Source organism: Anoplopoma fimbria, chromosome 16 (assembly GCF_027596085.1).
Source record: "Anoplopoma fimbria isolate UVic2021 breed Golden Eagle Sablefish chromosome 16, Afim_UVic_2022, whole genome shotgun sequence".
In the NCBI taxonomy this organism is placed as follows: Eukaryota; Metazoa; Chordata; class Actinopteri; order Perciformes; family Anoplopomatidae; genus Anoplopoma; species Anoplopoma fimbria.
This window is the reverse complement of record NC_072464.1, coordinates 5,939,345-5,952,176: the sequence shown is the minus strand read 5'-3', so window position 1 is coordinate 5,952,176 and position 12,832 is coordinate 5,939,345. Positions and strand designations below refer to the sequence as shown.

Genomic DNA, 12,832 nt, shown 5'->3' with positions numbered 1-12,832 from the left:
AGATGCTTCGCTGGGTCTTGTTTGCTTTGATCCTTGGTATCTGTGCATGTGCCGGTAAACCACAGAAAAAGAAAGAGACGCCCAAGTCCTTGGCAAGAGGTGGGTGATCCTCCTTTTTTCAAGCTTGCACAGCTTTATCCTCCTTCTTAATAGTCATTGACTCACTGAATGTAAAGCTGTCACAAGACACAAGACATACAAATAAAGTCCTGAATTTGAATAGAGAATGTCATTGAAGTGATTTAGGTAATATATAGGAACCATGAGGTAGTGTGCCATATTCAGTAGTGTTGACTTTTTTTTGCTGTTTTGTCCTGCAGGATGGGGGGATAGCATTAAATGGGTCGAAAGTTATGAAAAGGGCCTGTCGGAGATGGTCAAACGGTAAGAATCTACACATTGATAGCAGCCTTGAATATTAGTTGATTCTGTCTAGGTGTGACTTTTGGCTGTCGGAACAGAATGTAAATGTGAAAGTGCAATGTGTGCGCTTCATTTCCTTGATCTTCATCCTCAAAGTTGGGGCGTCACAGATTTCATGTAAATGAATCACTATCGCTTGATTACACAGAAAGCAGAAACCTATCACCTACAGCTCATAAAAATACTGATTTCTAATTATGGACTCCATGCTTTAATTATATTTTAACAGTTTGAATAGAAAACATCTTGTGAGAATCCTCTCAAACACACTGTATATTATTGTTGTTATATATATTTGTGAATATCCTATCAAACCACACTTATATGCATTCTGTGAACAGGACATATTTTCTTCCTAATGCATAAGGAGTACGACTTTCTGATTCACGTTTGGGTTAAAACAATGTATACTGCAGAACACCATCCAAGCTACTACTAATAGAATAAAGCAAGACAAAAACATAACATGATTTATATGTCATATTCTTTTCAAATCTGGCCTTGGGACTTTGATATCTCAGGGGATTGTGTTGTGTAATACTGCATACACACCCATCATTGTGCTCATTGTGTTGAGGAATGTGTTGAGTTGTTTCTCTGTGGTTTTGCTCTCACAGTAAGAAGCCTCTGATGGTCATCCATCATCTAGACCACTGCCCGCACAGCCAAGGTACTGCAGTCACTCTGGTTTATCACAGCTCACACACCCTGCACTGTTGTCTAACACAGACTTGGGCTTGGTTTCATGGTGAACACAATGGGCGCATTCCTCAATAATACCTAGCCAACCAAGCAGGTCATATCCATCAATCACACAGCTGGTATTGAGGAAGTAGGCTCAATGGAAGTCTCTACTTGCATTTCTTAACTGATAAGCGATAAAGACCACCTACAGGGCAAAATCTGTCTTTTACTTTTGACTTTCTTCAGGTTTGATAAATAAAGCAGAATATTTTACAGCCTGCCTTTGAATGCAGGAACATATCAGTGTTCCTCTTTGCTCAGTTTGGTTCACGACTGAAATATACTTACTCGAGGACAATTTAAATAAGTTGGGTACAACTTTTAAATTGCGTAATCTCTGGCAAGAAAACTAGTCGTGCATACTCTCTAGGTCACGCCTGCAAAACTTGTTCCTAACTTGCCTGTCTGTCAAAAAGTAAAATGCGGCAGAAGTTTATGATCACAATCTGTGTTATCTGGAAATGATCTAATCCCTTTTGAATCTCTATTGTTGCAACCACATTCATTCTATAGTACATGAAGTATTACTATAATGATGACGTTAAAGCCAGTTCGGTTTTCTAATCTCAAATCCAAGCTAAACTGAATTATTTTTAACAGCGCTGAAGAAGGCATTTGCTGCTGATAAGGCCATCCAGAAAATGGCGGAGAAGGATTTCATTATGCTCAACCTGTTGGTAAGTTGAATGGGCAAATATGAGGAAATGTTTTCGTCAGCGTAAAACTGTGTACACGTGTACAAGTTAGAGCAAGTAGTAAAACATGCTGAGTGAGTGACTGATATAAAGAGGTGATGTAATGACATGGAGTTCTTTTTAAGCTGTGTTTTGGTTCCTTTCTTTTTGGTTTAAACATATTATTTTCTGTATTCATTATTGTAAGCACTTCGTAATATGATATGCAATATAAATTAGTCAAATATCTAGTGGACAATATTAGGCACTAAATACTTTATGCCCTCTTTTTTATACTAGAAATTGACGAATTATGTTTTTTACAGGAAGAGACTAAAGACGAGGATATGGGCCCTGATGGTCGCTATGTTCCCAGAATCCTCTTTGTGGGTAAGTACTAACACCATTTATTAGGAGTGGGAGAAAAAATCAATACAGCATAGTAACGCGATGTTTTGAATGGCAATACTGTATCAACACGTGGACGCCAAAGATTGATATTTTATGATATAAATTATAAACATTGCAAATACAAATGAAACCCTTTGGTAACTATTGCATTTTCGGGCCACTAGATAGTGCTGAGTTTTTTCTGCTGCGGTCATGGGTAAAGTCAGAGGGATTGGACTATGTAGACTGTAATACAAACTGTTCAGTTCTCAGGTGCACGATGCAACATTTATGACGAGTTTTCATGACAATGTTGGTCAGTCTGTCTGCTAGACTGACAAACACATTTTGCTGCAATAAAAAGGATTGAAGATAGATGAACAGAGTGAAAGCTTTTTCTTTATTAGATAAAACAGATTCTGACAAACTGCATAAGACTCAGAATATCACAAAATGTTTAAAGATCGCAATAAGATCATATCGTTTGCTCATGTATTGTCATAAAATCGAATTGTGGGGCCTCTGATTCCCACCCTTACAATTGATCATAATTTAGAATTGATTTAATTAATATTTATTCTAATAGGACAGCCAATTGAAAATATGAATTTCCCCAATAATAATTTTGAGTTTTTAAGAAGTATTAAAGTCCTTTTTCCAAAAATAAGGATTCACGATTTACAGACGGCATATATAAAGCTGATGAGAAGGAAAGGAATGCAGGCTTACAGACTCAGTAGTTGTGAATTCTTACTGATGGTGTGGGAAGTGTTGGGAGAACTGGAGATTTTATTTTACCACCAAGTCCCATATACCCACTTATTTGGCTGAGACATCACTACATGGCTCCTCGCTGAAACTGACACCTGCCATCTTTGTCCTTACTTTATTTTTTTAACTGTCACCGCTTGCTCTCCTTCTTTTGTCATTTCATATTTTCACTGCTACTTGCTATTAATGGCTGTTACAGAAAAACTAGGTATCACCAAAGTGCCCAACAGTTATTGCAATCATCAGAAAATGTTGATCCTCTGTCTATGTGTGTGACATGTCTCTCTGCAGATCCATCCAAGACTGTGCGCACTGAACTTATTGGAAAGTTCAACAGCCACCTCTACACCTACGAGCCGGCTGACATGAAACTCTGTGAGTGACTGTCCATTCTCTATGATGAAAGGGGGGGGGGGGCGCAAATATCACCTGTCAGCAACGAAAAGACACACTATTTTTAACCCTCATCTTCCTCCCTCTATATTTTGACAGCGAGGTGGGAGAGATTTTGCTTTTAGAGATATTGTTTGTAATTTTCCACACATCCTTGTCCAATTTGCAGAATGAGGTTTTATTTATAGAAGGGCACTTTTATAGAAATTATGATTATTAATGAACAAAATAGGGACAAATTCACTTAAAACTATTAAAAAAACTTCACTCTGCCCTGGGAACACAGAGATGTACTTTGAGAAATAATTTGGAAAGAAAGCGGCAAGCAGTGATGAACTGGCCCTAGCACTTTTGTGCAGGTTGGGGATAATGGCAAGATGCTTGTTGAATTGGCTGTGCATTTCCTGCGCGAACAGCTTTAACGTAAATTCCTGCATGTAGTGTGCGCAAGAAATCTTTTTTTTTTGTGACATTTTTTATAACTTCCTGTGTCCACTATGTGGCGCTAGAGAATACACACTACTCATACGTCTTGTTTCTGTATATATTGTGTAGACCACACCACGGAAATGTCATGTTAATCGGATGATCTTTGTAATATAAGGCTTCCAGTTGTCAGTTGGTGACGCTAGGACCATGACTCAATATGGGTGTGGATGCCTTCATTCTCTTATGTAGCATGTGGAACTTTGGGCAGATAGGACAATGTAAAGTGCCTCATCTGGTTAGAGTTGTCTATACACAATTTATCATCAAATTAGTCAAGTCGATAAACCTTCTAGGGTGAGTTAGAAAGAGTTCATATAAAATACGTATTTAACAAACAAAATTCCAAAATGGCGAATATCCGGTTTGGCCACTTTCATGCTCAGGCCCTAATAATAGAAAACACACCTTCATACAGCAGCAGTATCTGTATGTATGTCAAACAATGATTGTAGCTCAGCACCCTGAAGTGAAAAGAAACAGCACCTGTGTTTTGTATAGCACTTCAAAAACTGTATTTACTGTATGTAAGTGAGATTGTCTTCATAGCTGTGACTATACAAGGGCTGTTTAACTTAACTCAACTACTTGTCTTCTTTGTCTTATTTGGCCATTCTATCAAATTTGGGGTTATGTTCAAATACAAGGGACATGTTTGTTACAGTTCCTTTAGTATGCTTTGATGCTTATTCTAAACTCCAAAGTTTCAAGACAAAATGTAAAATTTTAGTTCACACATAACCTATTAAAATCATTGAGATTCATCCTCTGGGGACCATGCATATATCATCCAAATGCAGTATCAATTCATCAAGTAAAAATTGAGTTATCTAGATAACTTTGACCTGCGGGTGGTGCTTAAGATAAACTGAAGGGATCATTAACGTCAATATGATTCATCTTCTGGGGACCATGAATATAGGTACCAAATCTCATAGCAATCCATTCAACTGAAGGATGAGATATTTCAGTACGAACAATAGTAGTGGTTCCACAGATTGACATTTCTATGGCCAGTGGCCACGGCCACCTGTTAGGTTGTGTTTTCAAGTACAAGAAAGCTCATGTCTAAAATGTTTTTACTTGATGGGACATTTTTGCAATGAGTATTTTATCATAAGGAGAAAAGAGTTATGTTGCATATTCTAATTTGTCTGCTCTCTTTCAACAGTGGCCCAAAACATGAAGAAAGCCAAAAAAATTAAGCACACTGAACTCTAACTTGGTTCAATCTGACATCGGACTTCTCTCCAACCCATCATCATTGTAGCAGCTGATGTTTACATGCTCTTCAGAGCTCAATAAAACAGAAATAAGTGATTCATAGTAAAGTGTCTATTTTGTTTCTCCATAGTAATTATGCTCATAGAATCCCAGTGCTATTGGGGCTTGCATGCTTGATAACTAAATAACTCATAGTTGTTAGGTTCAACTTAAATAAAAATCAATGTTAAATTTTAAAAACATGGTAGTATTGTACTTAGAGCTTTTGGGACATACGCTTATTAACTGACATTAAACTCTTCCTCTACGGTTCTTGTATCAACTGTCAGTTGCCCCTTTTATTAACATTTAATTAAGAAGCGGATATTTTGAAAACATAAAGTACAAAAGAGGATAAACTATACATATATTTAGTCAAAGTGAGCCTTACTTCAGAAGATCTGGGTCTACGTTTTCAGAAGAACTCTGTGGACTTCCTTTAAAAAATGCTGTGTTGAAGTGAATATATTTTTTTACAATCTCAGTGGACACTGAGTGAAAAATCTCACACATGGTGGCATGTTTTAACCACTAAGTGGCAGTATAATATAGAATTACAAGGTGATATTACTTCCTACACTAAAACCATATTTGTAATATAGTCAAAGCTAATAAGGATATTCATTAGCTTTGATTATATGATTTAAATGCTGTTTTTTAATTAGAGCATAAGCACAGGTCATACAGGCTACTGTATGTTAATACATATAACCTTGTATACAGTTTATGGTCCTTTTAGTGCATTTATATTTATTGTACTTCACTTATTTACGTATTTATTTACTGTGTGTCCGTCAAGCATCTCCAGAAGCTTGTCAGTCATTACGTTTAGTCCTTATTGATCTGTTTTTTTCTGGACAATTCTCTAAAGACATGTATTTGGGCTGCACCTCTGTTGCTCCTGTAAAATGGTCCTCCCTGACAACTGCAAAAAATACCATTTCCTAACAGCTCAGGCCTCGACAGAATGGGACCGTGCTGCAACACCACAAATGGCCCAGATGCAGTTTCCTGCCGTCATAGCTAGGATTAATGAGATGTTTTTAATTGTAACAGCCGCACTGTGTTGAGCATTCTTGTGCCTCCACCTTTTGAAAAAAAAAAAAAAAAGAGTACAGCGAGTGGTGCAGACATACATCAGCAGGAGTGAATGTTCTGCAAAAACAAAATCTTATTATAACTAATAAGATGCATCCTTTTAACCCAGAAAAACAAGAAAAGCAGAAAACAGAGAGCATTTAAAATGGGTCAGTAAGTTTGGTTCCTTAATATTAGTTTCCTTAACATCTACTGAAGGAACTGATCACGGAGGAATGATTAAATTATTCACACTTTCGTTACATTTTCTCTCCATTTTTCCTTGTGTGCCTGCTTTCCCCCCATGTTTTTCAGATTCCTGTCTTTCATTTGGACCCAAGATGATTCGTCAGAATTTCTAACTATTTCCCCCAAATGTTTTTCTCAAGAAATAGGTTTCATAGGCCTACACTCCTGGGTTCATAACAAATGTATTTTCTACTCAGACTTTCCTATATCCTTGGCCTCACAATTCCCTGTCTGGCTCATTGCAGTGCTGTTTCAGTGCTCTGTGAAAGAGATTCTGCTTCCAAAATGCTTTCCAGCACTTCATCCCTCCAAAAAAACTGTTGTATTTTGCTTTACGTATATGAAGCATGTCTACCATTACCTGACAAAAAATACAAATCATTGGGTGTTAGTTGAAATAAAACAGGAAAAAAGCTTATTAACAAGTAACTGCCTAGACAACCTTCCTAAACAGAAATGTGAACACAAAACGTACTGAGAAACCATATTTCTGTATTCCATATAGACAAAACACATTTCACCATGTCTAAACTTGCCCCCTAAAGCACAAGGTTGTTCCACACCTATACTGCAAGCCTCAAGCTTTCATTTGTCTTCTTTCAATTCTTTCCAATCTACAGTGTCATGTTTTTTACTAATGGTGTACCAGCACAGTACATGGCCTACCAATAGGTACAAGGGACTGAGAGCATTAGAGAACAAGGGGGTTATAATGTGGGAACTTAAAGGTTCTCTATAGTATAGAGAACCTTTAAGTTCCCACATTATAAACATCACAGTGTGATGCTACATTAATGCTCTGAATGTCGTATAGAGTCTATACGACATTCAGAGCATTAATGTAGCATCACACAACTAATAGCTTTATAGAGATATAGTGTAGTATTGTCTGCCGTAGCAGAGAATTAAATCACTCTCCCAGACATTTTGTCTGTGCATTGTTAACATTTGCTTATTCTGAACAATGAAAGATTGTAACAATGTTGATGATATAATAGGCCAAAAGATTTATTGAGTTTGTCTTACATGCATTGTATATTAATATTCAGGAGGTAAACAGTTCACATACAGTTCACACTAAGATATTCAATGTAAGAAGCTAAGCTGAAACTGAGGCCAAAAATTGAGGGTGCTGGCTCCTCATGGCTTGTGTGTCCAACTATTTCTTGGATTAGCAGAGGCCAGCAGTATGATATTATCCCGTTGAAGATGTGAAAGGATCCGTTCCCATATCATTTATTTGCAAGAAAAGGGAGGACGCCTAGGACACCTCTAACTCTCGCAAGGATAACCAGAAGTCACGGCCATAATTCACGCAAGTTCATCGTCATGGGCCTGGGACTAGTGTGCAAAAGTTTCCCTCTGACTACTTTTCTAAAAGAAGACACACCAAGGTGGACATTAGAATAACAGAGCAGGAACTCTTGCATTTACAGAATATACACTGCCACACACACACACACACACACACACACACACACACACACACACACACACACACACACACACACACACACACACACACACACACACACACACACACACACACACACACACACACACACACACACACACACACACACACACACACACAAGTACAAGGTTCTTCAGTTTGACTTTGGGTCCGTTTGTGACAAGGGCACGGGGCTATTAGTCCTCGTTTGCACACTGCTTGGACAATTTAGCTATTCAAATAGAGCCCCGCTTACTGGAAAACAGCTCCTTAATGAGGAGATGGGCTGGGTAATATGCCATGAATCTATTCTTTTATTCTTTCCCACACACTCATAAATACACACTGCCTGTACGCATATAGAACCATTATGTACGCCAACGCATATGCATTTCTTAAACACAAACTTAAACGCTTAGTTGTACACACACACACACACCCACACATACACCCACATTATTCACACACATATACAAGGGTGGACTGATATTATAATGTGTTCTGGAGGAAACGGGAAGCAATTTTCGCCACGTAAATCAAAAAGGTCAAAATGTAAATGTCAGCGTTTCATCCCCCCTCTCCTTTTTTAATTATTCTGTCAGGTTCAAAGAGCCTTCAACAGAAAGGAGCTGCTCTGACAAAGGACGCCTGAGCTCACAGATAAGCTCAATCTGCGTCTCCTTTTGACACTTTCTTCTCTATACTTAGCCTATCTACACTCCTCTCACACACGCAGCGACACTTAGCATCACCTCAAAGTAAATTACAATGTATCAGTGTGAACGCGGGGCCAAAGAGATGGTTTAGCAATTACCAGCCCGACTTGTGAATGTTGAGTCAATTAATTTACGCTGTGGGAAGCCCTCTTGTTAGCTGATTTTGAAAACTCAAAGTATAGTTTGGTCGGATCATAAACAGTAGTACTAACTTATAGATCTGCTCTCTGTAATTCTATAAAGATGACAACAAAAGAGAGGGTCACCTGTGCTATTTTACAGACAAAGGCCTGTGAAAATGAAGCTGTTTTTACAAGACGGACCTTCTGTGGCATTTTAAATCCATTTCATACTTATTAGTTTAGCAAGTATTAAGATATTTCAATTTGATGCTCCCAGATGAAGGCCCCAGCACCGACAGAATGAAGACATTTTTTTTTTTCTCATATTTTCTGTCAACATTTTGGGAGCGCACTGTGGATTTCTTTGTGCAAAAAGGCAACACAATAATGATTAAGACTCCCAAGATTCCTAATTAACATTTCGTTTTTTTATGAAGCAACAATCAAAAATGAACTGCATTTTTCCAAATACAACCATAGAAAATGTTTTGATTACATTTCTTTTCAAGAAAAAGCATTGCAACCTTCAATTAAATCATTCATTCTTTGCAACCAAACTGTGTATAGACATACTGCATAAAGCATGAAAGCCACCGGGGCTGTACTTGCTTGTTTCCTTCACTCCACGAATCATCTTAACATGGACAACTTTTCTTTTTCTTCCGATTATGAAATGTTTCAAAATCACAACTTGTTAAAGTGTTACTGCCTGTGAAGTAAAGTGGAAAAAACCCCAACTTATTTTCACTTGTCACAAAATGCTGTTTAATGTTGATCTGATGGTAGGTACCTCAGGCCTCAATCTGCAGCAGTATGTCCCACTGCAGCTCATTATGTTCCTCTCTCACTTTGTGCCAGGCAGCATTCTTCTGAGTTCAAACTACATTGTTTGGCAGTCGCTCCCCATGCATTTCCCTATTTTATTAAACCTATTATGTTATTTTCCGAGTGCATATTCTTATCTCAAGTTACAGTTACAACATGTTTACATGCGTTAATGCTCATAACCTGCCTTGTTTTTCTCATCCTGGCTGTCCTGCAGCACCTCTTCTCACCTTCTCTCTGAAACGCTCCGTTGTAGCACTTGCTCCTCCCTCCAGTCTGCTCTGATTGGTCAGCTAGCCCGCTCTGTTGTGATTGGTCAACGTTTCACATTTCAAAAAACTCTTCCTCCAGAGCTCCAGCTCCATCTCTCTCTTTTGTTGTTTGAAGGCCAAACAAGCCGGAAGGAATTTTACGTGACTTCCGTGACATTGTGACCTCATAAAGTTACAGAAGTGAAGGAGAGAATTCAATCGAGCAGTTTCAGGCAGCTCAGGAGCAGTGATTCTGAGGGGGAGGGTAACTCCTTTTAGGCGTGGACTTCAGGTTTTACACTCTACGGACCTTTTACATGTACAAATATATATATAACACACTAAAGAAGAGGGGAAAAAGTGGAAAAGCATAATAGGGCTACTTTAAGTATTTTTTGAGTTTAGAGCAGTGAAAACAGGCTGTGTTACAACTTTCTACAAGTTGTTCACTGTACCTATTATGGCATTTTTCTAAGCAGGTCTTTAGGTGTAGTACATTTTAATAATGAATTAAAAGGTCAAGTATGGATTTTTTAATGGATTGTAGTATTTTACAATTTCCATAGTGGTTATTATAATCTTTATACACTGCATTATAATGACTGTTATAATGTATTGTAATGGGATTATAAATTACTATAAATGGTCATTGTTTGCTTTAAGTAAAGTAGAAATTAATCTTAATGTTTTGTGTGTTGTTCTTGAATAGATTTAATGATGTTTTTTTTCACTTTACTGAAATGGATAGTTTGGGTGTTTTAAAGTGGGGGGTTGTATGATGTCCTTATCCATGGTCCGTATATTTTTCTACAGTTGATGGCGGTCGGCACTCCCACACTTTGAAGAAACAGACAGAAGTACTGACACATGAGCAAAGCTACTGCTTTGGCCGGGGCGTGAGGCTTTCCTTTTAGGCTTCTAAAATAAGTTTTGCTGCTACCACTGCTTCAAAACACCCAGACTATCCCTTTAAGACAAACAATGACCACCTATAAGCACATTAAATCATTATTACAGTGATTATAATGCGTTATTAAAATAATATTTTGTATTATAACTATGGGAATTGCAAAAAAGAATTGTCTATGGTGACCACCAATTAAGAACTATGATGATCCTTAAGCTAATACATCTACATATGCTTTATAATGTGTTCTGATTATTGTTATAAAGCATTATGACTTTTTCTGAGTGCTTATAACTATGATTATACAGTGCTATAAGAAGATTATAACTCATTATAAGAATGCTTATAAGGCATTATAGACAGGGGCATCATAGAAAGTGTTGCCATATTTGCTTCTAGTTAGGCCAGTTTCATCTTCTTTTACCACTATCTCTTCTATCTTCATTTTCAGCTCATATTATGAAACACGTTCCCCCTCAATGGAATCATCGATCTTATTTTTCCGTTTGGAAACACACTTTTACCCAGAGACTTTCTTCGCTCGTCTGTTTTTTTGCGGTGGACTCGGTGACAATGGGTGTGACGCCATCAGTGTATAAGACACCCGGGAGACACAAGGTCACAGAGACACTCCCACCGGTGAATAACAGGAGGATGGAGCCAGGGGCCGAGGTGGGGAGCCGTCTCTTGCCATGTGATTCGCCACATATATCAACTCTGTTGAGCAGAAAATTGAAATGGAAATGTGGGCCTTGAAAGAGTGTGGCTCCCGTTTACCCCTGGACCAGAGATAATGATTTGTCATTTCTCTCAGGGGCACAAGCTGCTGTCCCCCGCTCTCACACTCGTACCTTGCATTCTCGACTGTACTGCATGTATTTACATGTGTGTACATGTGTGTGCTCTTCAATTCAAATTCTAACTGCAACGATTATGTAAAAAGCTTGAATCCGGTGTTGAATTATCGAAATATGTCTTGCAGCAAAATGTGTGACTGCTTAAATATTTACTGCTCATCGAAATATGTTTCACAGTTTACAGCATGACTGATGATTCACAAAAATGCGCAGTCGATCGCATTCATCAAGCAACAGACCGGGGTCCAATAATAGTCAGAGAGTAGAAGTTTGCTGAACTTGATGTTAAACTTCACCAAGCTGATTAAGCGCACTATTACAAGCCAATAAAATATCTGACACTAATGCTTTACCCAAGATATATATTCAACGTGCATGGCTGCTGGCTATTGTAAACGTGACATTGTATAAAATGTATCTGGATCGATGTGATACTGTTAATGTTTCCATAAACTGCAGCTCGGCTATCAAGACTCAGCAGATGGGTGTTGAATTACTGAAGACTGGAGATATTCTAACATGCTTTGGTCCGGGCTGTGTTCGCCTGTTGTGACTGTTTGAATCTTCCTTTCCATTAGCTTTCATCATGTCAACGGAGTTATGAGCACGGAGGGCGCAATGTGTTTAAAAAAGAGCTTGATGTGATGATCTATTATTGATCTGATGGCATCTGCTGGGAGACTGAACAGACACACATACGCTCTGTGTTTTGGAAAATATTCTCTGTTGACTGGACGACGATTTCTACCTTTTCCTGCTAAACAGGCTTTTCCAGACTTCTCTCAGATCTTACTTTATCCACAAAGGATGAGGACTGCTTGTAGGTTGGTGTTCAGTATTATTATAGATAAATGTGGGGTCATTTTTCAAAGTGCAAATTTCCTCTCAGATGACACTCAGACTAACAAACAACTGACAATGATACCATTTGGTGTTTTTTTCCTTACTCTAACATTAAACAGTATTGCAGACACACTCGCACAGAGAAAATTTGACCTGACTTCACTCCCTGTGTGAGTTGAAGATTAAAAAACAGCAGTAAAATGCATGAGACGCTCCTGTCTGACTAATCCAGCCTCACCTTGAGTCTGATTGACACCAAAACACGTTTCGCAATTTACGTCTGCAAAAATGTTCTTCTCAGCAAGTAAACCAAGCTGAACATGGAATGTGATTATTTATTCATCCATCCATCCATCCATCCATCCATCCATCCATCTTCCGTAACCGC

General features: G+C 38.2%; 1 protein-coding gene across 1 annotated transcript; it reads left to right on the top strand.

Annotated features, from left to right (window-relative positions):
• The first annotated feature begins 2 nt into the window (after positions 1-2).
• On the top strand, positions 3-3,385 carry LOC129105134 (anterior gradient protein 2 homolog). The gene is made up of 6 exons (XM_054616035.1): positions 3-99; positions 321-384; positions 1,041-1,093; positions 1,768-1,844; positions 2,168-2,231; positions 3,294-3,385. Exons 1-6 carry the CDS (start codon positions 3-5, stop codon positions 3,383-3,385), a joined length of 447 nt encoding a protein of 148 aa, XP_054472010.1.
• The last annotated feature ends 9,447 nt before the right edge of the window (positions 3,386-12,832 follow it).

Coding starts and splice junctions, on each gene's coding strand:
- LOC129105134 (XM_054616035.1), top strand. CDS start 3: ATGCTTCGCTGGGTCTTGTTTGCTTTGATCCTTGGTATCTGTGCATGT. Junction 1,845..2,167: donor TCATTATGCTCAACCTGTTG/GTAAGTTGAATG, acceptor TGTTTTTTACAG/GAAGAGACTAAAGACGAGGA. Junction 2,232..3,293: donor TCCCAGAATCCTCTTTGTGG/GTAAGTACTAAC, acceptor GTCTCTCTGCAG/ATCCATCCAAGACTGTGCGC.